The sequence below is a fragment of the Ictalurus furcatus genome, chromosome 12 (genome assembly GCF_023375685.1).
Source record: "Ictalurus furcatus strain D&B chromosome 12, Billie_1.0, whole genome shotgun sequence".
NCBI classification, from domain to species: domain Eukaryota; kingdom Metazoa; phylum Chordata; class Actinopteri; order Siluriformes; family Ictaluridae; genus Ictalurus; species Ictalurus furcatus.
Genome location: NC_071266.1, coordinates 25,853,134 through 25,879,000, shown reverse-complemented (window position 1 = coordinate 25,879,000; position 25,867 = coordinate 25,853,134). Strand labels below are relative to the sequence as shown.

General features: G+C 38.5%; 3 protein-coding genes across 3 annotated transcripts in view; all 3 read left to right on the top strand.

Annotated features, from left to right (window-relative positions):
• The window catches only part of LOC128615528 (NACHT, LRR and PYD domains-containing protein 12-like), a 298,796-nt gene extending 274,411 nt beyond the window's left edge, over nt 1–24,385 (top strand). The window contains exon 27 of the mRNA XM_053637702.1: nt 23,757–24,385. Within this exon, the coding sequence (XP_053493677.1) occupies nt 23,757–23,880 (124 nt within the window). The 3' untranslated portion in view covers nt 23,881–24,385. The remainder of the gene's footprint in view (nt 1–23,756) is intronic.
• Nucleotides 573–25,867, top strand: part of LOC128615530 (NACHT, LRR and PYD domains-containing protein 12-like) — a 63,982-nt gene continuing 38,687 nt past the window's right edge. The window contains exon 1 of the mRNA XM_053637704.1: nt 573–678. The gene's annotated coding sequence lies outside the window, so the exon portion shown is untranslated. The remainder of the gene's footprint in view (nt 679–25,867) is intronic.
• Nucleotides 5,905–8,906, top strand: LOC128615535 (NLR family CARD domain-containing protein 3-like). The gene is made up of 3 exons (XM_053637709.1): nt 5,905–6,105; nt 6,345–8,180; nt 8,556–8,906. Exons 1-3 carry the CDS (start codon nt 6,062–6,064, stop codon nt 8,752–8,754), a joined length of 2,079 nt encoding a protein of 692 aa, XP_053493684.1. The 5' UTR covers nt 5,905–6,061; the 3' UTR covers nt 8,755–8,906.

Here is a 25,867-nt window from a genome sequence, read left to right as displayed (position 1 = left end):
TTCACCTTTTATCTCCCATGTTGATAAGGAACCTGTCCCTTTCTCTGTCTCCTTCAGTTCTTCTTTAATTTTCTGCTGATGTTCTGGTAATCTGTCCTACCTCTAAGAATGTACTACACACACGTACTGCGCATGCGCTTGATTATGGCATATCTGAAGACCCGCCCATAATTTTAAGCTACCTTGCCTTTACAATTACGAATATGTCTGTTTTGCATCGTGCCTTTACTGACTATATAACATACATATAATATAATAAGGTCACGTGCATGTCTGGAAATGTAACGAACTTGAGTAGCTAGTACTTACAACACATTCCCTCTCAATCCATCTGAAAACTACCGGCGATAAACATCCAAAATGCTGCTAATATTACCAAAATGTTAGTAGAAGAGCTAGTGGTTCAGCAAACCTGTTACTTCCGCATTCTCCGAGTCCTGTAGAATTCTATGGGCGTGTCGCAACTCTCTTTTTCAGTGGCGCTAAGCCCCGCCCCGTTCTGGAGGCTTCAGCAGGTAGGGGGCGGAGCTACACGCGTACACTTTTACCTGTGTAAAAGTGAAAGAGTTTCTCTCTCAGACTCAACTCCATTTTGTCTCTGTTGGAAAAGCAGAAAAACCTCAACACCAGGCAGAAACGGTGATATAAATGTCACACAACATGGATTGCTGAATAAAAGTAAGTTATTTCTTTAACAGAAACGACTTTATATTTTATTTTACTCGTGTAAAAACAGCAGTAAGAAAACTGCGTCACTTCCCCGGAACTGAAGCCATCTTCCCTGCAGCAGGGCGGTGGTTCAGACAGAACACCTTCACAATGGAGCGGTTCAGAGCGGTTTATTTCCCGCTTGGACCCGAGTATAAAGAAATAAACAGTGCGTTTACTTGGACAACAATAATCAAATAATCTACCATGTAAACCGCAATTTTAATTACGTTAATCTGATTAAAGTCGTACTCGAAGTAAACACACCTGTTTTAGTCGCGTTATCGACGTGAATTACAGACATGTAAACACCTTAATCACACTATTAACGTCGTGTGAGAGTTTTCATTTTGCGACAGGACACGATCACACGGCAGTGATCAACCGTTTTACGGCAAACAAGAGAGCACGGCTGCGTCCCAAACCGCATACATGACTACTATAGGCCTGTAGTAGGAGAAATACATGTATTTCAGCTGCTATACAGTAGGTAAGTACGCGGTTTGGGACGCAGCCCATGGCTTCAAGCAGTTGTCTATTTGCACGTATAGCATGACCGATAATTAACTGCATTTAATGCTTTTGTAAAATTAAAAATAAAAACACCCAAAACTATACGGTCCCAAAACGAAGACGTACTGTATGTCGATACGTGAAATTCTGGAGGGGACGGCGTGGCGCGGAGATGTAATGACGTGTGCTGTTAATCAATCTATGTTCTATAAAACATGAAAGGAATATTCTAAAAGTAACCCATGTAAACACCTTAAACACAATATTGTCTTACTCAGAGTAGGTTCAGTAATTAGATTACTGCTGTCCATGTAAACGTAGTCCAAGTCAGTGGTTAGTTGAAGGTTTTCACACTGCGGTTAAGCAGCAGCTCTTCCTGAAATCCTGGTTCATCTAGGTGCACATAAACAGCAGCAGAAAAAGCTCCTTCACTTTTATACAAAACCATCATTTTAAATACATAAGGAACACAACAATTGACAGTATTTATGAGTGTACAGGAAGAACGTTTTTATAACCCTTTACATTAAATAATGGCAAAATCAGTCAAGTTTAAAGAGACACTATAAAGTAGTAAACCAAATAAACACATTTACTAAAACATCTTTTAAGAAACTATATTATTGTTATTTTTATAAATCTAACCATGAATATATTTTTTAAACGTGTAGATTCATAACGGTTCATTCCACAGAGGAAGTCCGACACCAAAATGTTAATATTTTATTTTGTATTAAGACTGAAGTAAAAGGGACGTTTCAGATTGGTAGGTGATCAAACCCTCTCAGATCAGTTCATAGAGACCTACTATAAGCTCACAATAAAGATCAATTCATTTTACTGTAGAATTTTGAAGTAATACGTTTTTAAAAAGTGTAGATGGTTTATTTCACAGAGGAAATCTCTGACAACAAAATATTAATATTTTACTTCATCTAACTGCTGTAAGAGTAAAAGGGACGTTTCAAATATAAAACCCACTCAGATCAGTTCACAGTGACCTACTCTATGCTCACACTAAAGATCAATTCATTTTACTCGAAAGTTTCTCAGGGGAACGGAAAAGCATCAAAATGTAAATTTTCCTCCGATCTCATATTATTTTTCAGCACCATGTCCCCTTAGGGGCTCCGCAGGATAGTGTTCCTGTAGCTCAGTACTATCCTGTACACGTAACTGTAATAAAATTATTAATTAGGTAGTTAATATGATCATTTTTTGGCCATATAGTTTTAATGATAATTAAACGTGACACGGTAATACTAACCAGGAATTTTATCATGAAACCGGTAACCGTTTCATCCCTAATAGCGATCCATCCAGCTATCATCATATTGATAATCATTCATGTAGTAAGACTCTTCAGAATGAATTGTGATAATAAATGATAATAAATCACTGGTTTAGTAACAGAGGGTTGTGACGTTACTGTTGTGACTTGAAGCCACTGATTCCAACATTACTTCAAGAGGATGAAATACTCATTTTACTGAAAGATTTAGATAGAAGTCATATTGCTACCTTGTAAATAAGATTTGTCTATGAACTATGAATGACTGACGTGGAGTGAGAGATGCTTTTCCAAAGCAACGGCACAAACAGAGATCTTTATTGTTATTATGGGATGTGTAAAAATATTAGACACTCTAGGTGATTAATGGTTATTATTGGTTTGTCCATGTGTGTGTCAATGAGAACTAGTGAATAAAGTCTGTTTCATAAAACAAGATGACGCATTTTCAGCACAACAGACAAAATGTATTATGGTACGTGTGATCCCTCTGTAAATACAGATCATGGATCGTTCATGGTCTAAAACAGTCATATGGAACACCCTTACTTTAGGCTCACAGAAATCATCTCTGTTTAGTACAACTGATTTCAGACTTACTGACTTCTGGCTCAGAATTTACAGTACATTTATTTAAACTAAAACCCATGTAATACTGTTAAAGAGAAAGTGATATTAGACTTAAAGTAGCACTTCTATTAACTACAAATCATTTTAGCTGCCTTCTGATTCGGACTTTTTAAAGCATTACACTTACACTTCAAACTGACTCCCCCCTTCCAGCAGAGGTCTCCCTCCCCTGATTATTGAACTGTTCACCTCACCTCCACACACACACAATTTTATAAACATAAGATTTTGTTTTATCAAAGGAGCAACATTTTCTTTAGTTGAGAGATGTGAAAGATTTTTCCCCAGTTGTAACTGTGTGTTTGTTTTGTGTTTTCTAGGAGTGTAAGTAATTCCAGCAGAAGAGATCAGCAGCTTCAGGACTCAGCTGTGTGTCCATGAGCTGTCTTTGTTTACACTAATATTCAAACATGGAGACCCCTGACCTGGACACAGATAATGTGACTCCACCCTCAAACAACCAGTAAGCTACCATGTCCTAGTATTTTAGTCATTAAATATTCATGTCTGAAATATATAATGAGTTTATATGAAAATAATAACAAATATTTATACTGAGCATGAGAAGTTATCAGTCATCACTTGAAAAAACTGCTAGATTCTGTTGATACACTCACTACTTTACATTATAGAAAAGTGTAATTTCTTCAGTGTTGTCACATGAAAAGATATAATCAAATATTTACAAAAATGTGAGGGGTGTACTCACTTTTGTGAGATACTGTACATCAAGTGCAGCACACAGGCTTTTATTTAACCCTCATTTCAGACTATGGTCAAGCCAAACAGTGATAGAAACTCCAGTGCACTCATACAAAGTTTTATGGTATCTACCTTCAGATGGTACACTTTGGATATCTGCTGTGAATTCTGGACAGTTTGAAAATGTTACAGGAAACAATATGTAATGACACTAAAACTACTACTACTACTACTAATAATAATAATGAGCATTAAGGTCTTCTGATAGGAAATAAGAATTATGAAAATAATATAATGTACATAAACACCAGACTATAAAATTTCATGAAACAGATGCAATCACGATATATGATATGATACAAATTCTCTCACCAATATTTTGTATCCTGATTATTGAGACAATGAAATTGTGTCTCATTCCCTCTCTATAATGTTGTACAGTAAACTACAGAGAAAGAGATCAGACTCCCCAGAACCCAGCTGTGTCTCCATGAAGAGTGATGCGTCTATGGTTCCTCCTCAGAACTTTAGAAATAAAGACTCCTCATCTGTACACAGGTAACATCTCATAGTTCTCATAGTTAAAGTCACTGCAGAGAGAAAGGCCGTGTTACACATTCTTTTATCCAGTCCAGGGTCATTAGCAGCAGTCTGATATTTATCGGTTTATGCTATAATTTAATTAGACTCTAATGCTGCTACAGTACTTTCACTAAATATTTTAGAGTAATAAATATCAATAAATGTGCAGTTCACTGTTTCACATGATATTAGAGCCGCAACAACTAATCGATAATAATCGATTATGAAAATCGTTGTCAATGAGTCTCATTATTGATTCGTTGGTCTGCGCGCTGAACATTTACTCATTGCGTTACTTCTGTTCCGAAAACATGCTTCGGAGAGTAAATACTAAAGTTGTGTCCCAAATAAAGTACTAAAGTGCTAAATATATATGTGTATATATTGTTAAATGTATCAAAACATTCAAATGAGATGTTTTGATTAATTTGGTTATTCGGAAATATCACATTAGCTGAGCTGACGATCGTTCATTGATGGATTTATTTTAAATTTATTTACAAATGAAATGATAATTTGCAAAACCCTATGAGTGGTAGACAAATTCAAGTGTAGCATTGATGGATAAAATAAAGGATAATTCAAAGTCAAATTAAATGTCACACCAACCATAAAATGTAAAAAATAAAATCTTGAAATGTTTTGATTCAATTTTAATGTTAATATTATTCATGTTAATATTAATAAAATAAAGTAATGTGTATATAGAAATGACTGTTTAATATACAGCCTATAATTGTTGTGGAGTGAGGGGGTCTTGTGGATTGTTCGAAATATGCTAGGGGACCAGAGCTCACAAAAGTTTGAGAACCACTGGTCTAGTGTATTTTAGAAATGTAATATCGTCTGAAATGGAACACATTCGTTTTTCAGTAACCTGAAAGTTTGCCCCCATCCGATTAATCAAAAAAATAATCGTTAGTTGCAGCCCTACATAATATGGAAGTACATGTATCTTGATGTGACAATAAAAGTAATAGTAATGACAAAATAATTAAAACAACCAATAAAGACTGTACATTCCACTGTTCATTATTAGAGCAAATTAACTCAAATTAACAAGTCAGTCAATATCTGTAAATGCTGTATACGATGTAAACGATGACTTTTTTTTATAATGTTGTACAGTAAACTACAAAGAAAGAGATCAGACTCACCAGAACCCAGCTGTGTCTCCATGAAGAGTGATGAGTCTATGGATCTTCCTCTGACCTTTAGAAATAAAGACTCCTCAACTGTACACAGGTAACATCTCATAGTTCTCATAGTTAAAGTCACAGTAATGGCTGTGCTACACAATCATTAGCAGCTATTTTGATTCATATTTTAATTTCTTGGTCTTTATTGATACTACAGAACTTTATGAAGGTCAAAATGTCTTACAGGTAATGTCTTAAAAGCTAAAGCAAGAAATGCAAATATCTAAGAATCTAGAAAACCTCAAATTAAAACGGACACATTTTTCTCCAGGTCCACAATGTTGGTGATGTTGTATTTAGCAGTGTGTTTTCTAAATGTTAATGCCCTTACTACAATTATTTGACTAAAATTAGGGCTAAAGTTTAGACTACAGTATTAAAGTGATGAAAGTTATTGTCTTTAACAGCTACAGTTTTTATTCCCAGTGTTCTACAGATGTCAGGAGACAGAAGAGAAAAGAACATCATCACAGCTACAGGGTAAGATCAAACCCAACAACATGACTGTGACACTGACGCGCTGGTATTATAAACATCTCTGCTGTTATTTCCTGCAGAGTGATTAGATTATAGAAAACATACTGTAGAAAAGGCAATTACACAGTGAGAACATCATAAAGAATGGTTATCTGTGGTAACAGTCAGAAAAAAGTGTGATCTTAAACTCTAATAATTAGACCCCATGTCTCACCATGTCTTCCTACTTCACCCTGTCACAGACACGACCCAGAACCTGCTGCTGTAAATGACTTCCAGAAAAAGTTCAAATTAAATCTGGTGAAGAAGTTTCAGTGTTTAAATGGAGTGATGATAAACCCGGAAAACCGAACACTACTGAATGAGATCTACACAGAGCTCTACATCACAGAGGGAGACAGTGGAGACGTCAATAAAGAACATGAAGTGAGACAGATCGAGGCAGCATCCAGGAGAACAACAACAGAGGAAACACCAATCAAATGCAATGACATCTTTAAGCCCTTATCTAAAAAAAACAAACCCATCAGAACTGTGCTGACAAAGGGAGTCGCTGGCATCGGAAAAACAGTTTCTGTGCAGAAGTTCATTCTGGACTGGGCTGAAGGGGAAGTAAATCAGGACGTCCAGCTCATGGTTCCACTTCCTTTCAGAGAGCTGAATTTGATGAAGGACCAGAAACTGAGTCTGATGGATCTCCTTCATGTCTGTTTTAAGGAGACAAAAGAAACAGAAATGTCCAATTTGGAAAAGGTTCTGTTCATTTTTGACGGATTGGACGAGTGTCATTTTCCTCTGGATTTCCAGAACACAGAGAGAGTGTGTGATGTAACTGAATCAGCATCAGTGCATGTGCTGCTGATAAACCTGATCAAAGGGAATCTGCTTCCCTCTGCTCTCATCTGGATCACCTCCCGACCAGCAGCAGCTGATCAAATCCCCTCTGAGTGTGTCCATCGAGTCACAGAGGTACGAGGGTTCAATGACCTACAGAAGGAGGAGTACTTCAGGAAGAGGATCAGTGATCAGAGCCTGGCCAATAACATCATCACACACCTGAAGTCATTAAGAAGCCTCTACATCATGTGCCACATCCCAGTCTTCTGCTGGATTTCAGCCACTGTTCTAGAGAGAATGTTGGATGAAGCAGAGAGTGGAGAGATGCCCAAGACTCTGACTCAAATGTACACACACTTCCTCATCATTCAGACAAACATCATAAGAGAAAAGTACTCAAAGAAGCAGGAGAGTGATGAAGAAATGCTTCTCAAACTGGGACGACTGGCTTTTCAGCAGCTGATGAAAGGCAACCTGATCTTCTATGAGGAAGACCTGAGAGAGTGTGGCATTGATGTGAGAGAAGCAGCAGTGTACTCAGGTGTGTGTACTCAGATCTTCAGAGAAGAGTTTGGGCTTCACCAGAGTAAAGTGTACTGCTTTGTTCATCTGAGCATTCAGGAGCATCTCGCAGCTCTTTATGTGCACCTGACATTCATGAAGGAAAAGCGAAATGTTCTTGAACAGAGTCGGTTTTCTGAACCAGAGATTTTATCTGACGAAGATGATGAATCGGAGATGTCCTCTGACCAGTGGGTTGAAGAAATTACAGTCTCAGATGTCCTCAAGAGTGCTGTAGATCAGGCCTTATACAGTGAGACTGGACATCTGGATCTTTTCCTCCGCTTTCTTCTGGGTCTCTCACTGGAGTCCAATCAGAAACTCTTCCATGCCTTAGTAACACATACAGGAAGTAGCTCCCAGACAGGAAAGGGGGACACAGTACAGTACATCAAGGAGATGATTAGTGGAGATACCCCTACAGAGAAATCCATCAATCTTTTCCACTGTCTGAATGAACTGGGGGACAATTCTCTAGTGGAGGAAATCCAACGCTACCTGATATCTGGAAAACAAAGTGAACTCTCTTCTTCACAGTGGTCTGCTCTGGTGTTTGTCTTACTGACATCAGCAGAGGAGCTGGAGGAATTTGACCAGAGTAAATATATCTCTACAGATAAAATTACAGATTGGATTCTTGTGAAGGTGATGCCTGTGATTGCAGCATCCAGAAAAGCAATGTAAGTAAATCTGAATAGAACTGTTCTACTGTTACAGTGTTAAGAGAACAAATCAAATGTCTTAGCTGTTCAGATCAATCTAACTCTTCATGACACTTTAGACTCTTTCTTTTCTCCTATTAATAACATTTTAGATCAGACTCTTGCTTTCCCATTTGGTGTCCCGGATCTTATACTCCATGTTTATACAATGTGTGTGTGATGATGGACGCAGCTGAAAACTCCCACCAAGCCGAATCTGAACAGCTCTGACTGTGTGGGACTTTTGTCTAACTGATGTTTGTGCTTTTGAAACTGAGAAGTTGCAGTGAAAGCTTTGAGGACTTGTTTGATAATTTGCATTACTGTTCGTTCATTATGTATTATTTCCTTCAGTATCAGGTGTGATACAATTCAAAAAAGTGGTTGGTCAGCTCTGGACTCAGTGCTCAGCTCAGAAACCTCCAATCTGAGAGAACTGCATCTGACTGTGGATACACTGGATCTGAATTGGAGTAATCTAGGAGCCTCAGGTGTGAAGCGTGTCTCTGCTCTACTGGAGAATCCTCAGTTTAAAGTAAAAAATCTGAGGTAAGATCATCTCTCTGAGAGACACAGTACACACTAAAAGCTGCAGTTAATAGTTGTGTACAGATCTGTTTTTTCAGTTAAATCAGTACAACATACAGAACAAATATATTAGTCATTAAACATATCACTTGTGCAGTAAAGTAATAATTAAATGCACTTAGATATGTGTATAAAATACATTTAAACAGAGATTATAAAAACCCTCACTCGTTACTTTTAACATAAACCAGCAATAGTTTTACACCATAATTGTTCAGTATTAATAATTAGGGATGCACCGAATGTTCGGCAACCGAAATTATAATAAGTGAAAATGCTGAATAAATTTGACCGAACAATGGCGTGTTTGATGACGCAACCAGAGTGAGACCTGCGAATGTCACGACCTCGATGAGAGGGCGCGCACATGCACGAGCTACGTGCACGACGCACGAGCTCTCCGGATGTTTACTTTTTTGTTTCTGTTCCGGAGTATTCTGTCACGTCGCGAGACGTAAGGGAGTAGAGTACGGAAGCAGGTAAAGACGTATTTATTTAAGGACAGGCAGACAAATCCAAATCATAATCCAAAAAACTCAAGACAGGCAAAGGGACTAAATGAACTAATCTATAGTTTAAACTAACTAAATCTATCAAGGAACAGAACATTAACAACGTATCTAACTCTACTATATCTACTATAATACTCCGTGAGGTGTACAGGGACGCGAGCGGTATATATCCCCAATATAATCAGACGTATAGAACCATTTTCTGCACTCTTGTACTCAATGCACTTTTTAATGCACTTTTTTGTTGTAGGCTACAGAGTGTTCCATTCTTTCAGCAATCAGTTATAGGCCTAACATCGGCTATTCAAGGGGCTCAAAGATGACCACATCAAAATATTTTCATTTTACTCATTTATTTATTTAAAGTTATATTGTGCCTTGTTGGTAGCCTGTGCCTGCTGGAATGAAAAAAAAAGTTCAGTGATAAATAAATATTTTGAAATTGTAGTTTTTGTAATTTATTTATTTTTCTTTGAAAAGCAAGACAAAATAGTAAAAAGCACATTTTGACTATTGAATTTATGCAATGGTGAAAAAAATGGCAAAATAAATGGAAACAAACACGAAAAAACATGTTCGGCTTCGGCCTTCGGCCAAGAATTTTCATTTCGGTGCATCCCTGTTAATAATATGTTGTGATTGGACAAGAGAAGGGAGACAGTCCAACATAACACACATCATCTTTACAGTAAGTTTTAAACCAAGATGAAAATGTGTTGATGAAGAGTGTGTCATTGTGTCTCTGCAGGTTGTGTGATTGTGGTGTCTCAGATGAAGGCTGTGCTGCTCTGACTTCAGCTCTGAGATCAAACCCCTCACACCTGAGAGAACTGAATCTGTCTGATAATAAACTAGGAGACTCAGGAGTGAAGAGTCTCTCTGCTGTACTGGAGAATCCTCACTGTAAACTGGAGATACTGAGGTAAGATCATCTCTCTGAGAGTCACATGACCTGCTCCTCAGTAAGACACATTCTCTAATAGTGAGACTGAAGCAGAGGTTTTAGGTTCATCATCAATGTCCTGAGGAGGAAGATTGTTTCTTTTCACTGCACACTGATGATCTGTCACAGAATCTTTGTGTCAGATGTATGTATGTGAGAAGCTGCAGCACAAAACGTGACTTGATGCGACTGCAATGTGTCTAAAATTACTGTGAAATTTACTACAACACTGTAACTAATCACACAAACTGCAGCTCAGACACAAACTAAATACACTGTGTGTGATGCAGGGTTTAAATGCAGCAGGGAAACAGTGCAAATGATCTCAAAATATAGAATTTATAAATTAAAATGAGAAGTTAATGTCTCAGAACTGAAAAGGTAAAAAAAAAAAAAAAGTAACATTTGATTTTTAAATAAAAATGGAGTCACTATGAAAAGGGTTGCCAGATCTGCTTTACAGAAGCAGTCCAATGGACTTCACTGTAAATTTATCAGTCTCATCCTTACTTATTTTTTCCCTCTGGTGATCACAGACCACTGACGACCTTCCACCATCTTTCACAGTTCCAGGATTCTCAGATCCGTTTCAGTCCTCATTCATACGTGGAAATAAATATGATTTGAATCGGATACGTGCATTTGCGTCTGCCATGTAATCAGATCGGATATTCCCCTGTCAATGCGAGTCATACATCATTGAAAAAGCGACGGTGGCGAATGACGTCAACTCAGGTGTACACCAATCACGATAACACAACTCTCAACAAGGGCTGTCTTCTTTTTTTCTCCGCTTAAGAGACCGGTGTTTTGCTGATCTTTAAATACGGTGTCGAAAACAAAGGCTTGTATTATATTTTCATCTGTGTCCGTTGCAGCATTTTTAGTTCCTTTTCAGCCTAAGATTCAGGTGACGTCTACCTCGGGTTGTTTCACTAAGTGTATAGTGTAAATGCAGATATCGGATATGGGTCACTTTTAAAAGAAGATGTAAGCGGGTCGTCAAGACCTGCAGAGTAAATGCAGCCAAAAAGTTGCTCTGGATATAGGAGTCTGCTAAACGCTGTAAACATGTTAAAAATTAACAATTTAAACTCAACAGGATATTCCAGATATAAAATTACAGTAATCCATGCAAATTATAAGTTAATGCAAAATTATTCAATTAAATTTTATTTATATAGTGCTTTTTACAATAGACATTGTCTCAAAGCAGCTTTACAGAAATATATAAACACGGTATACACATATTAAAAGTGTGAATTTATCCCAATTGAGCGAGCCGGTGGTGGCGGTGGTGAGGAAAAATTCTTAGATGTTAAGAGGAAGAAACCTTGAGAGGAACCAGACTCAGAAGGGAACCCATCCTCATCTGGGTAACAACAGATAATGTGAAAAAGTTCATTATTGACTTATATGAAGTCTGTTTGGCCTTAGGAGCAGCCGTAGTCCCAGCAATCTGGAATTGGAGTAGATGAGAGCTCCATCCAGAGGCAGGACATCCGAAACGGATCAGGCAGGTCCGGAGAGCAGAAAGGATCAGGATCTCTAGTATCTCCATAAAATCGTGTGTGGCTCGACAGAAGGAGAGAGGGAGAGAAGAGATTATTAGGACTGTGCTTAGCGTAACAGAAAGTCTAGTCAGGGTAGGCTTGAGTAAACAAATACGTTTTAATCCTAGACTTAAACACTGAGACTGTGTCTGAGTCCTGAACACTAATTGGAAGACTGTTCCATGACTGTGGGGCTCTATAAGAGAAAGCTCTTCCCCCTGCTGTTGCCTCCGCTATTCGAGGTACCGTCAGATAGCCTGCACCTTTTGATCTAAGTAGGCGTGGCGGATCATAGAAAACCAAAAGGTTGCTTAGATACTGTGGTGTGAGACCATTTAGTGATTTATAGTTAATAAAAGTATTTTATTTATATTTTAATTTATTTATTCATATTCATGTGATTCATATTCATGTGATTCATTTTCATGTGATTCATTTACCTTTTCTCTTCTTCCTTCCCTTTCTCAAATATTTCATTGAGAAATAGAAAAAAGACAAAAACACCCCCGCCCGCCCCTCGGCTCATCATGGCTACTCAATAACTGTCGCTGGTTATATAAATATTATAAAACCCAAGAACAGGCACAAAAATTTAAGTGGGAAGTGTCTGTAACTCCATAAAGTATACAATACAGGGATGCCATTTATAAAATAAATAAATAAATAAATAAAGAAATCATCTAAGTTAGGAGCGTATACAATACCTGTCTTTGCATTAGAGTACCAGCAACTATAATATATCTACCGTTCGCAACAGCGATAACGTTAGTGGACGAAAACTGTAACCTTTTGTCAATTAAAATAGCGACCCCTCCTACTTTCAAATTAAAGTTCGAGTGGAAGACGTCTCTAATATGTAAAAACCTTAGATCTCTTGACAGGATTACCTCTGAAATTCCAACAAATAAATCTTAAAGGTGTGCCTGTCCCAGCCGGAGTGGGACCCCCCCTCCTCCCAACACACCCAAAGTCTCCATAAAACAAAGGGAGACAGCAGTGTTTCCCACCAAGAGTTGTCCACAATGTGAAAACAGCTCAAAGAGTAAGCCGAACTAACCAACTAAATTACCTAAACAAAAAAAAATTCCAGTAAGAGAAAAGTCCCCTACTGACTTCAAATCTGATAAATAGTCTGCGCACTTCAACAAATATAATGTCCTTACCTTTTAAAGACTTGTAACTAATAATATAACAGTGTAGCATGTAAAGTTTTGGAAATAACACTAATAAAATTAAATAAACAGAAACTCTAACCCAGTCAGAGCCTCAAACCCGAGAAGCACATTAAAACAGAAGTAGATTTAAGAGGAGTGAGTCCATAAATCTAGACGAAGTAATGTACCGACAATATCATCAATAAGAATCCGAATTATGTAGAGCTGGAAGGCCGAGTGCAAAAAAAGAATAAAAGAAAATTTAAAAAATACTCCACTATATAGGTGATGCAGTTCACCCCGATATCAAGAGTTTAACGTAGTCTCCTGCTTCCTCCGCTGAAATAAAGTCCTTCTGGACACCGTTATATGTACAGTGAGGGGGAAAAAAGTATTTGATCCCCTGCTGATTTTGTACGTTTGCCCACTGACAAGGAAATGATCGGTCTATAATTTTAATGGTAGCTTTATTTGAACAGTGAGAGACAGAATAACAACAAGAAAATCCAGAAAAACGCATGTCAAAAATGTTATAAATTGATTTGCATTTTAATGAGGGAAATAAGTATTTGACCCCCTCTCAATCAGAAAGATTTCTGGCTCCCAGGTGTCTTTTATACAGGTAACGAGCTGAGATTAGGAGCACACTCTTAAAGGGAGTGCTCCTAATCTCAGCTTGTTACCTGTTTAAAAGACACCTGTCCACAGAAGCAATCAATCAATCAGATTCCAAACTCTCCACCATGGCCAAGACCAAAGAGCTCTCCAAGGATGTCAGGGACAAGATTGTAGACCTACACAAGTCTGGAATGGGCTACAAGACCATTGCCAAGCAGCTTGGTGAGAAGGTGACAACAGTTGGTGCGATTATTCGCAAATGGAAGGAACACAAAAGAACTGTCAATCTCCCTCGGCCTGGGGCTCCACGCAAGATCTCACCTCGTGGAGTTGCAATGATCATGAGAACAGTGAGGAATCAGCCCAGAACTACACGGGAGGATCTTGTCAATGATCTCAAGGCAGCTGGGACCATAGTCACCAAGAAAACAATTGGTAACACACTACGCCGTGAAGGACTGAAATCCTGCAGCGCCCGCAAGGTCCCCCTGCTCAAGAAAGCACATATACATGCCCGTCTGAAGTTTGCCAATGAACATCTGAATGATTCAGAGGACAACTGGGTGAAAGTGTTGTGGTCAGATGAGACCAAAATGGAGCTCTTTGGCATCAACTCAACTCGCCGTGTTTGGAGGAGGAGGAATGCTGCCTATGACCCCAAGAACACCATCCCCACCGTCAAACATGGAGGTGGAAACATTATGCTTTGGGGGTGTTTTTCTGCTAAGGGGACAGGACAACTTCACCACATCAAAGAGACGATGGACGGGGCCATGTACCGTCAAGTCTTGGGTGAAAACCTCCTTCCCTCAGCCAGGGCATTGAAAATGGGTCGTGGATGGGTATTCCAGCATGATAATGACCCAAAACACACGGCCAAGGGAACAAAGGAGTGGCTCAAGAAGAAGCACGTTAAGGTCCTGGAGTGGCCTAGCCAGTCTCCAGACCTTAATCCCATAGAAAATCTGTGGAGGGAGCTGAAGGTTCGAGTTGCCAAACGTCAGCCTTGAAACCTTAATGACTTGGAGAAGATTTGCAAAGAGGAGTGGGACAAAATCCCTCCTGAGATGTGTGCAAACCTGGTGGCCAGCTACAAGAAACGTCTGACCTCTGTGATTGCCAACAAGGGTTTTGCCCCCAAGTACTAAGTCATGTTTTGCAGAGGGGTCAAATACATATTTCCCTCATTAAAATGCAAATCAATTTATAACATTTTTGACATGCGTTTGTCTGGATTTTTTTGTTATTCTGTCTCTCACTGTTCAAATAAATCTACCATTAAAATTATAGACTGATCATTTCTTTGTCAGTGGGCAAATGTACAAAATCAGCAGGGGATCAAATACTTTTTTCCCCTCACTGTAATGCGAAGCCGAGCTGGGTGAAGTATTCCATAGCGAGCTCCCTCAATACCACGAAGTTGACGCCGAAGCTCATTAAACGCGGCCCGGGCCGGGCGGTCTTGGCTGTGTAGTCAGGGAAAACGGAGATGGTCAAATCCCTTGTTTTAATCTGCTGGAGCTCTCTCGCACGGTGTAAAATATCAACACAGTCAGTGTGATAGTGGAATCTGCACACAATAGCTCATGGTCGTTCACCAGGCTTGGGCTTCGGCTGAAGGGTCCGGTGGGACCTGTCCAAAACCGGCTCCTTCTCCAAATCAAACACCTCTTTTAACAAGGCCGCTACAGCAGCAGTTGTACAGGTGTCAGTGCCCTCTGGAACTCCCACTATCCTAACGTTATTGTACCGTGACCTCGACTCCAAATCCTCACATTTATTCTCCAATTGAGTCACGGTCGCAGTGAGAGACTCGATAGTAGTCTTCATATGAACTATGTCATCGGTGCAACTGGAGAGAGCGTGCTCCATTTCCCCAACTGTACCTTTCAATGTTGATATGGTAGCCTCTGTAGCGACTTTATCACCAGCCTGCTGTGTTTTCGCGGCCTGCAGGTCAAGCTGGATAGTAGACAGTGCATCCCTGAACATCGACTGAAACTCCTTTTTAAAAATATTGGCAACGTCCTTCCTCAGTGAAGCCAGCAACTCAAGCTTGAGTTCGGCGAAGTCAGGGTCACCGCTCGGCAACGCAGATGCGGATTCAGGGGGAGAAGGAGACTCGCTCACGGCTCGCACACTAGGTCTCAGTCGTGTCTGAATGCTACCACGGGTTTTCATGTTCTTTCCAGACATTTTAACGAGCCACAAAGTTAAAAGTGCAAACAAGGAAAAGAAGTAGAATAAGTCAAAATATATTATATGACCAAAAAGCGCTAATTAATTACAATTTTAATCGAAATCAGCTGGAGCCTCCAACTTCGCGTCTTACTCCATCGAACACCGAATTCGAATTCAAAAAATTATTTTATAAACAGTGCGAGATTTCACTTGGAGCCAATGCAGTGTTGATAAGATTGGGGTGGTGATGTCGTATCTTCTGGTTCTAGTTAGGACTCTAGCAGCTGCATTCTGGACTAACTGGAGTTTGTTTATGTTCCTACTGGAACATCCAGACAGTAAGACATTACAGTAATCTAGTCTAGAGGTGATGAATGCATGAACTAATATTTCTGCATCATGTAGTGACAATGTATTTCTTATCTTAGAAATATTTCTGAGATGAAAGAAGTCTATCCTAGTAATATCTACATGAGCATCAAATGATAGACTGGAGTTAATAATCACTCCAAGGTCTTTTACTGCGGCACATGATGAAACAGAAAGTCCATCCAGAGTTACTGTGAGATCAGAAAGATTACTTCTCGCTACACGAGGTCCTAATACAAGTAATACAAGAGGTTCTGTCTTATCAGAATTAAGTAAAAGGAAGTTAGTTAACATCCGACGTCTAATGTCCTTTACACATTCTTCAACTTTACTAAGCTGCTGTCTGTCCTCTGGCTTCGCTGAAACATACAGCTGTGTATCATCAGCATAACAGTGGAAGCTAATTCCATGTTTACGAATAATTTGACCTAGAGGTAGCATATATAAAGTAAAAAGCAGTGGGCCTAAAACAGAACCTTGTGGAACTCCAACTTTAACGTCGGTGTGTGTGGAGAAGTCTCCATTTACATCTACGAACTGATACCGATCGGTCTAATGAGACCTGAGCCAGGAGAGGACTGTTCCCTTGATGCCAACAACATTTTCTAATCTATCAAGGAGAATAGTGTGATCTATAGTATCAAAAGCTGCACTAAGGTTGAGTAACACAAGCAGCGAGACACAACCCTGATCAGAGGTCAGTAGTAGGTCATTTACTACTTTAACCAGCGCTGTCTCTGTGCTATGATGAGGTCTAAATCCTGACTGATACATTTCATGAATGTTCCTATGTAAGTACGAGCATAACTGCTTTGCTACAACCATTTCTAAGATCTTGGAGATGAAGGGGAGATTTGATATAGGTCTATAGCTGGACAGTTGAGAGGGGTCAAGGGCAGGTTTTTTAATCAGGGGTTTAAGAACTGCTAATTTAAGTGATTTAGGTACATAGCCAGTGCTAAGGGAAGAATTGATTATATTTAAAAGCAGTTCAATTACTCCAGGACAAATCTGTTTAAAGAAACATGTAGGTACAGGATCTAGTATGCCGGTTGGTGAATTGGCTGAAGAGATTAATGAAGCTAGTTCGGTCTCTCTAAGGGGACTAAAACATTCTAAACCTTGATCTGATATTGCTATATTATAATCTACAGGGTTAGTTATAATACTGTCTAGTTTTAATTTAATAGCCTGTATTTCACATCTAATTGTCGAGTGGTCTGTTTTAAGGTACGCGTTTGATCGTTATACCAGGGTGCTAGTTTTTTCTCTCTAATTAATTTTCTTTTGAGTGGAGACACTCTATCTAGCGTGTAGCGGAGTGTTGACTCTAAGCATTCAGTCGCCTGATCGAGTTCCCTGGGATCAGATGGTAATCCAAATCTAATTGATGTCTCTGGGAGGTTGTTTATGAAGCTTGGCTCAGTAGCTGATGTGAAAGTACGTTTTATGTGGTAGCGAGTCGAGGTGGAAATATTATGATCAATACGTAATATGAATAAGATAAGATAATGGTCTGAGACAACTTCAGACTGCGGAAAAATTACAATATTTTCTATGTTTAATCCGTATGTTAGTATGAGGTCACGAGTGTGACCACCATTAGGTATAAGTCCGATTACGTTCTGATTATACCCTACTGAATCTAAGATGGACACAACCGCTGTTCTCAGAGGGTCTTCCGGGTTATCAAAATTAATATTAAAATCACCGACGATTAATGCTTTATCTACAGACACAACCAGGTCTGAGATAAAGTCTGCAAATTCACTAAGAAATTCAGTATATGGCCCTGGGGGTCTGTAAATAATAATTAGAGGAATTGACTTATTTTTTGTGGCTACATAACTTATACTGGTATAAATAATTTTAAAATAATTAAATTTATAACTAGGTTTTTGTGTGACGCCTAGATTTTGACTATGGACGAGACCAACACCTCCTCCTCTACCAGTTGAACGAGGCTGATGTACATAACTGTATCCAGGATTTATAATTATAATGGTTAAGTCTATGGGTTACTGATCAGAAGGTTGGGCCCTTGAGCAAGGCCCTTAACCCTATCTGCTCCAGGGGGCGCTGTATCATGTCTGATCCTGCGCTCTGACTCCAACTTCCTAACAAGCTGGGAAATGTGAGGAAAAGAATTTGACTGTGCTGTAATGTATATGTGATAAATAAAGACTACTTCTTATGTATAAATGTACACACACTCAGGAGCACGAGTAGAATACGAATGAACAGGATTTTCATGAATACCAAATTTCTTGTGTAAGCGCTCGTACACACGATTTACACACAAACCCGTTCATATCCAGTTTTATAAATGAGGCACATTGTTAATTAGAATAAACAGATGATATTAAATCCTCATGTCATTCTGAATAATAAAATCCCACACATCATCTTTTAAAGTAATGAAAATGTGTTGATGAAGAGTGTGTCATTGTGTCTCTACAGGTTGTGGAATTGTGATATCTCAGATGAAGGCTGTACTGCTCTGACTTCAGCTCTGAGATCAAACCCCTCACACCTGAGAGAACTGACTCTGTCTGGGAATAAACTAGGAGACTCAGGAGTGAAGAGTCTCTCTGCTGTACTGGAGAATCTTCACTGTAAACTGGAGATACTGGGGTAAGATCGTCTCTCTGAGAGTCACATGACCTGCTCCTCAGTAAGACACATTCTCTAATAGTGAGACTGAAGCAGAGGTTTTAGGTTCATCATCAATGTCCTGAGGAGGAAGATTGTTTCTTTTCACGGCACACTGATGATCTGTCACAGAGTCTTTGGGTCAGATGTACGTCTGTGAGAAGCTGCAGCACAAAACGTGACTTGATGCGACTGCAATGTGTCTAAAATTACTGTGAAATTTACTACAACACTGTAACTAATCACACAAACTGCAGCTCAGACACAAACTAAATACACTGTGTGTGATGCAGGGTTTAAATGCAGCAGGGAAATGGTGCAGATGATCTCAATATATAGAATTTATAAATTAAAATGAGAAGTTAATGTTATAGAAGTTAACACGTTGATACATTTTATGTGTAAAACATTCAATAAATAATTTTTAATTAAAATGGAGTTACTATGGAAAGGGTTGCCAGATCTGCTTTACAGAATCAGCCCAATGGACTTCACTGTAAATTTATCAGTCTCATACTTACTTACTTTTTTCCCTCTGGGGAACACAGACCACTGACGACCTTCCACCATCTTTCACAGTTGTTCTCTAACCTCTCCAGTTGTTTTCACTCCTTTAGACCTATCAACACCCAGAGTATTATTTTAATGACTTTGGGGGTCATTTATCGATCTTTTAGTAAAGTTGTGTGTAAATGTTTGCGTGAGTCAAACCCAACTCGAGTTTTCCACCGGATTTACAAAAGTCTCTGAAAGTCTGATTTTCTTCTTACTCGCTTTAATGATTAGTTTTATTTGTCTTAATTTTTGGGTTTGTATTGGCTCACTTTTAAAATATTTTTAAATAAATGCCGATAATATAAAACATCTTATATTCACAAATGTTCTCAGTGGTGGTCTTAGTCCCTGATCTAGTGAACTAGCATGAGGATGTGTTTTTGATAGAAACTCCGAAGAACTTCTATAAGTCTCTCTGGATAAAAGAGTCTGCTAAACGCTGTAAACATGTTAAACATAAACTATTTAAACTCAACTGGATATTATATAAAATTACAATATATAGTATATACATTTTCATTAATCTATGCAAATTATATGATTTGAAGTTGATCAAGTCAAGGTTTACATTCGTTAGTCTGGGGCTCAAGCTGGGAAATGTGAAGAAAAGAATTTGACTGTGCTGTAATGTATATGTGATAAATAAAGACTTCTTCTTATGTATAAATGTACACACACTCAGGAGCACGAGTAGAATACGAATGAACAGGATTTTCATGAATACCAAATTTCTTGTGTAAACGCTCGTACAAACGATTTACACACAAACCCGTTCATATCCAGTTTTATAAATGAGGCACATTGTTAATTAGAATAAACAGATGATATTAAATCCTCATGTCATTCTGAATAATAAAATCCCACACATCATCTTTAATGTGATGAAAATGTGTTGATGAATGTGTCTCTCTCACCGTTTACATGGACAGCAGTAATCTAATTATTGACCTTACTCTGATTAAGATAATAATGTGATTAAGGTGTTTACATGAGTCGCTTTTAGAATACTCCAGTCATGTTCCCGTTTTACATGTTCTAGAATATAATTAGATTAACAGCCCGCGTCATTACGTCACCGCGCCACGCCGTCCGACGTCCCTCCAGAATCTCACGTATTAACATACGACTCCTCTTCGTTATGGTACCGTATACAGTTTTGGGTGTTTCATTTTTAATTTTACGAGCGCTTGAAGTGCAGTTGATAATTTGTCATGCTAAACGTGCAAATAGACAACTGCTTGAAGCCGTGGGCTGCGTCACAAACCGCATACTTACTGTCTATATAGTAGCCGAGATACATGTATTTTTCCCCACTACAGGCCTATAGTAGGCAAGTATGCGGTTTGGGACGCAGCCGTACTCTCTTGTTCGCCGTAAAATGTTGAGCACTGCCGTGTGTGATCGTGTCCTGTCGCAAACTGCTGTGAAAACTCGCACAGCGTTCATATTGTGATTAAGGTGTTTACATGACATGACTGTAATGCACGTCGATAATGCGACTAAAACAGGAATACTCCACCTGTCTTAATTCGATTATTGCTTACCTCGAGTATGACCTTAATCAGATCAAGGTAATTAAAAATTGCTGTTTACATGGTAGTTTCTTAATTAGAGTATGGTCTTAATCGGGTTAAGAGTGGATTATTGTTGTCCATGTAAACGCACTGATTGTGTCTCTGCAGGTTGGAAGATTGTGATATCTCAGGTGAAGGCTGTGCTGCTCTGACTTCAGCTCTGAGATCAAACCCCTCACACCTGAGAGAACTGGATCTGACTGTGAATAAACTAGGAGACTCAGGAGTGAAGAGTCTCTCTGCTGTACTGGAGAATCCTCACTGTAAACTGGAGATACTGGGGTAAGATCATCTCTCTGAGAGTCACATGACCTGCTCCTCAGTAAGACACATTCTCTAATAGTGAGACTGAAGCAGAGGTTTTAGGTTCATCATCAATGTCCTGAGGAGGAAGATTGTTTCTTTTCACTGCACACTGATGATCTGTCACAGAGTCTTTGGGTCAGATGTACGTATGTGAGAAGCTGCAGCACAAAACGTGACTTGATGCGACTGCAATGTGTCTAAAATTACTGTGAAATTTACTACAACACTGTGACTAATCACACAAACTGCAGCTCCGACACAAACTAAATACACTGTGTGTGATGCAGGGTTTAAATGCAGCAGGGAAACGGTGCAAATGATCTCAAAATATAGAATTTATAAATTAAAATGAGAAGTTAATGTTATAGAACTGAAACGGTAAAAAAATTATTAAACATTTGATTTTTAATTAAAATGGAATTTCTATGAAAAGGGTTGCCAGATCTGCTTTACAGAATCAGCCCAATGGACTTCACTGTAAATTTATCAGTCTCACACTTACTTACTTTTTTCCCTCTGGGGAACACAGACCACTGACGACCTTCCACCATCTTTCACAGTTGTTCTCTAACCTCTCCAGTTGTTTTCACTCCTTTAGACCTATCAACACCCAAAGTATTATTTTAATGACTTTGGGGGTGATTTATCGATCTTTTAGTAAAGTTGTGTGTAAATGTTTGCGTGAGTCAAACCCAGCTCGAATTTTCCACCGGATTTACAAAAGTCTCTGAAAGTCTGATTTTCTTCGTACTCGCTTTAATGATTAGTTTTATTTGTCTTAATTTATGGGTTTGTATTGGCTCACTTTTAAAATATTTTTAAATAAACTCCAATAATATAAAACATCTGGTTTTCACAAATGTTATCTGTGGTGCTCTTAGTCCCTGATCTAGTGAACTAGCATGAGGATGTGTTTTTGATAGAAACTCCAAAGAACTTCTATAAGTCTCTCTGGATAAAGGAGTCTGATAAACGCTGTAATCATGTTAAAAATAAAAAATTTAAACTCAACAGGACATATATAAAATTACAATATATAGCTTATACATTTTCATTAATCCATGCAAATGATACAATTTGAAGTTGATCAAGTCAAGGTTTACATCGTTAGTCTGGGGCTCAAGCTGGGAAATGTGAAGAAAAGAATTTGACTGTGCTGTAATGTATATGTGATAAATAAAGACTTCTTCTTATGTATAAATGTACACACACTCAGGAGCACGAGTAGAATACGAATGAACAGGATTTTCATGAACACCAAATTTCTTGTGTAAACGCTCGTACAAACGATTTACACACAAACCCGTTCATATCCAGTTTTATAAATGAGGCACATTGTTAATTAGAATAAACAGATGATATTAAATCCTCATGTCATTCTGAATAATAAAATCCCACACATCATCTTTAATGTAATGAAAATGTGTTGATGAAAAGTGTGTCATTGTGTCTCTGCAGGTTGCAGTGTTGTGGTGTCTCAGGTAAAGGCTGTGATGCTTTGACTTCAGCTCTGAGATCAAACCCCTCACACCTGAAAGAACTGAATCTGTCCTGGAATAAAATAGGAGACTCAGGAGTGAAGAGTCTCTCTGCTCTGAAGAATGATAAACATTACAAACTACAGACACTGAGGTGAGTAACAATCTTTTTTAGATAAACACTGAAACAAATTAAAAGACTGACAGCATTATTTTGTACATTATTTTGTAGATTATTTTGTACATTAGTATTATTTTGTACATTAATTTGAGTTGCAGTAAATATCAGATTATCAGATACTGGGTTAAAATTGTACTATATTCTATTTAATCAGACTTTTTCTAACAATGAGCTTTAATGCTGTTTGGTGTTGATTTAAAATTGATGTGAAAGCAGAAGACAGGGAGTCAGACAGAGTCTACAAAATGTCAGCACTGAGTGCATGAGAGTGATTGTAAATGAACACCTCGTCTCCTTGTGACACCCTGCTATCTCTGACTTCATACTGCTGCTTTTGTCTGAATCAGATGATCTCGGCTTCTCCCCGTTTCTGATCGGCAGCAGATTTTCTTCTCCACTCTCATAAAAGTGAATTAAAATCATCATCTTTGACGCCACACTGCTACAAATATTTAATTTAAGGAGTCACTTTACTCTGACACTCCTTCCAGCACTCCACCTCCACACCGTGTCTTCTGTCATTCCTGTAAAGTTCCCCTCCGCTTGTTCTTAACGTCTGCACTTAAATACACGTGTAGAACAAGAGATAAAACACACAGCAGTGATCACTGTTTTCAAAATAAAGCTCTACAGCCTGTGATTGTATAAGAGCAGTGATGTGATGGTAAATATCTGCTCATGTTCCTGTTAGATCTTGTGGAAGTTCTCATCTGTTCTAGCTAAATGTTCTAACAAATGTATTCTATAAGAATGAAGGAATGTTGAATGATTATGAACAGGAGATAATAATGTTTTCCTTGCAGCAGAGATGATTACATGCTGTTGATCATGAAGTACCACAGTCTAGTTTTTGGTTATTAATTCAGATATCTGTCTTTTACATTTTAATAGACTACACACATCTCAGCACCGAGTAGAACGACCTGTGATCCCTGGACAACATTTCCTCAGTCCCAATGAAAACCTGAGGGATTATTTGGAACAGCAGGTGAAAAACCACACGAACACCAGCTGAACCCAGTCAGTGGAAGACGGAACTGAAATGGACAGGAACAGTTTCATGACATTGGTGGGATTCTCACCTGACAGGATTAGCATCTGAGGAGTTTATGTGAAGAAGCCCCTAGGAGACTCACTACAAGTCACATTTATCACTCTGTCCTTTAGTTGGTGTTTAATATAGTGTAGATCTTTTGGTTACAGGATCAGAACTAATCTGTTCTTTATTTTCTTTGATATCTGATCCCCATTTGTTTGCTAGTATCAGCTGATCATACCCGGTATGGGATCAGTGCCATCTCTATTACTTAAGTATACACTGCTTGCAATATTTTCCATAAATGTATCAGTGGAATACAGTATATTTTGAAGAAGTGAATATATATGTACAATATAATTATGTAATACGATGTTATTATTTGTGCTGTATAAAATTAGTTCATGTATTTAACAAATTTTTGCTATCTGTCATGTTTAGAGAAGGAACTCTGGACTACAGTTCCCAGCAACCACTGCACCTCATTGCATCACGGTCATATGACCACCTACACCTGAATCACGTTCATGTTAACAGCACTTAACATGAGTGTTCCATAGTGTTCCATTTGAGACGATATTACCTTTCTAAAATTCATACAGTAGACCAGTGTTTCCCACACTGGGGTGCCGTGTAAAAATCCTTCAAGCATTTCTAAAATGCTAAAATGTGTATAAAACATTTAATATATATGATAAATATCTGATGTCTGAAATAATAGCACAGACACAGAAATAAATAAGAGAGACACACACACATAATAACAAAAATGATATATAAAATAATAATTCCCTCGACCCCCCTCGCTAACCTGTCAGCAGCACGTGAACATTAGTATGTGTAACGTATGCGTGTGTTTTATCCTAATAATTAGCGTGTGACGATGCATGTGTAGTGCAAAAGAATATGGACAGATTTCTTAAAGGAAAATCTTCAGATGCTTCTGGACCATCAATTTCATTCCCATGTAGCTAAAGCCTTGTTTATACTTCCGCCTGGCTCCCCAGCGCGAGACTCCACTGACTGCGCGCACCTCCACAAACGTCTGGTTCACCCCGTGTGGCTTTGAGAAATTTTCAGGAAGGGGAAATAGCAAGAACTGGAAACTCAATATCCGCTCCCAAAACAATACACTGCATAAACTTATACAGGTAAATCTACTTTTTGACAGTCACTACAAGTGCTGCGATGCCAACTAGGATGAAACGTTGTACCCCAAAAGGGTGAACACACACTGCACTGACATACATAAACTTTTTGCAATGTTAACCCCCCCCCCTTTTTGAAGGAGGATAAATTGCAGTGTCGAGACAAGAAAGCCGGAAGGTGCTGTGCCTATTTGGTCTTTTTCAATATTTTTCAATACTTTAAATATTTTGTTTTGTTTTTATTCAGTAAAATCTTCTTTTTTTTTATTTTGCAGAGAGTGAGATTTCCTTTAAGCTGTGTGGAAAGCTCCAGCCCTCGTAAGTACACACAGGCCTTTCTTTTGTAGGAGTCCACTCACTGGTCCAACGACGGTATCCAATGACATGGTGGAAGGATTCCTGCGCATTTCTGTCTTTCGAAGAGATGTGGAAACATTTACATTATTACATTTGATATTCCACTTCTGTTTGATCTTCTCTTAAATTAAATCTGACTCCAAATGTAAAAAAAAAATCCTCAGTGTTGTATTTATTTCTTAGTTATTTGTAGATCATGAGTTTGTAAATACTTTTCATCTTTTACATTTAATTAATTCTAGTTAATTCCATATTTTAGATTGTGTTCGTTCATTCAGATTCCATGTCACTCAGAGTCTCGTGCTGGCCGTGTACGCGGATCTCACGGTCACAAACTCACCAGTCTTGGTCGTTAGACAGAGGTAATTGACTGATACTATTCAGATGGCCGCCCATGCTTGGCCTTTTATCTAAAAAGTACTTCGTTTAGTCCCCTTAGATAGTAACACTAAATAATAGTA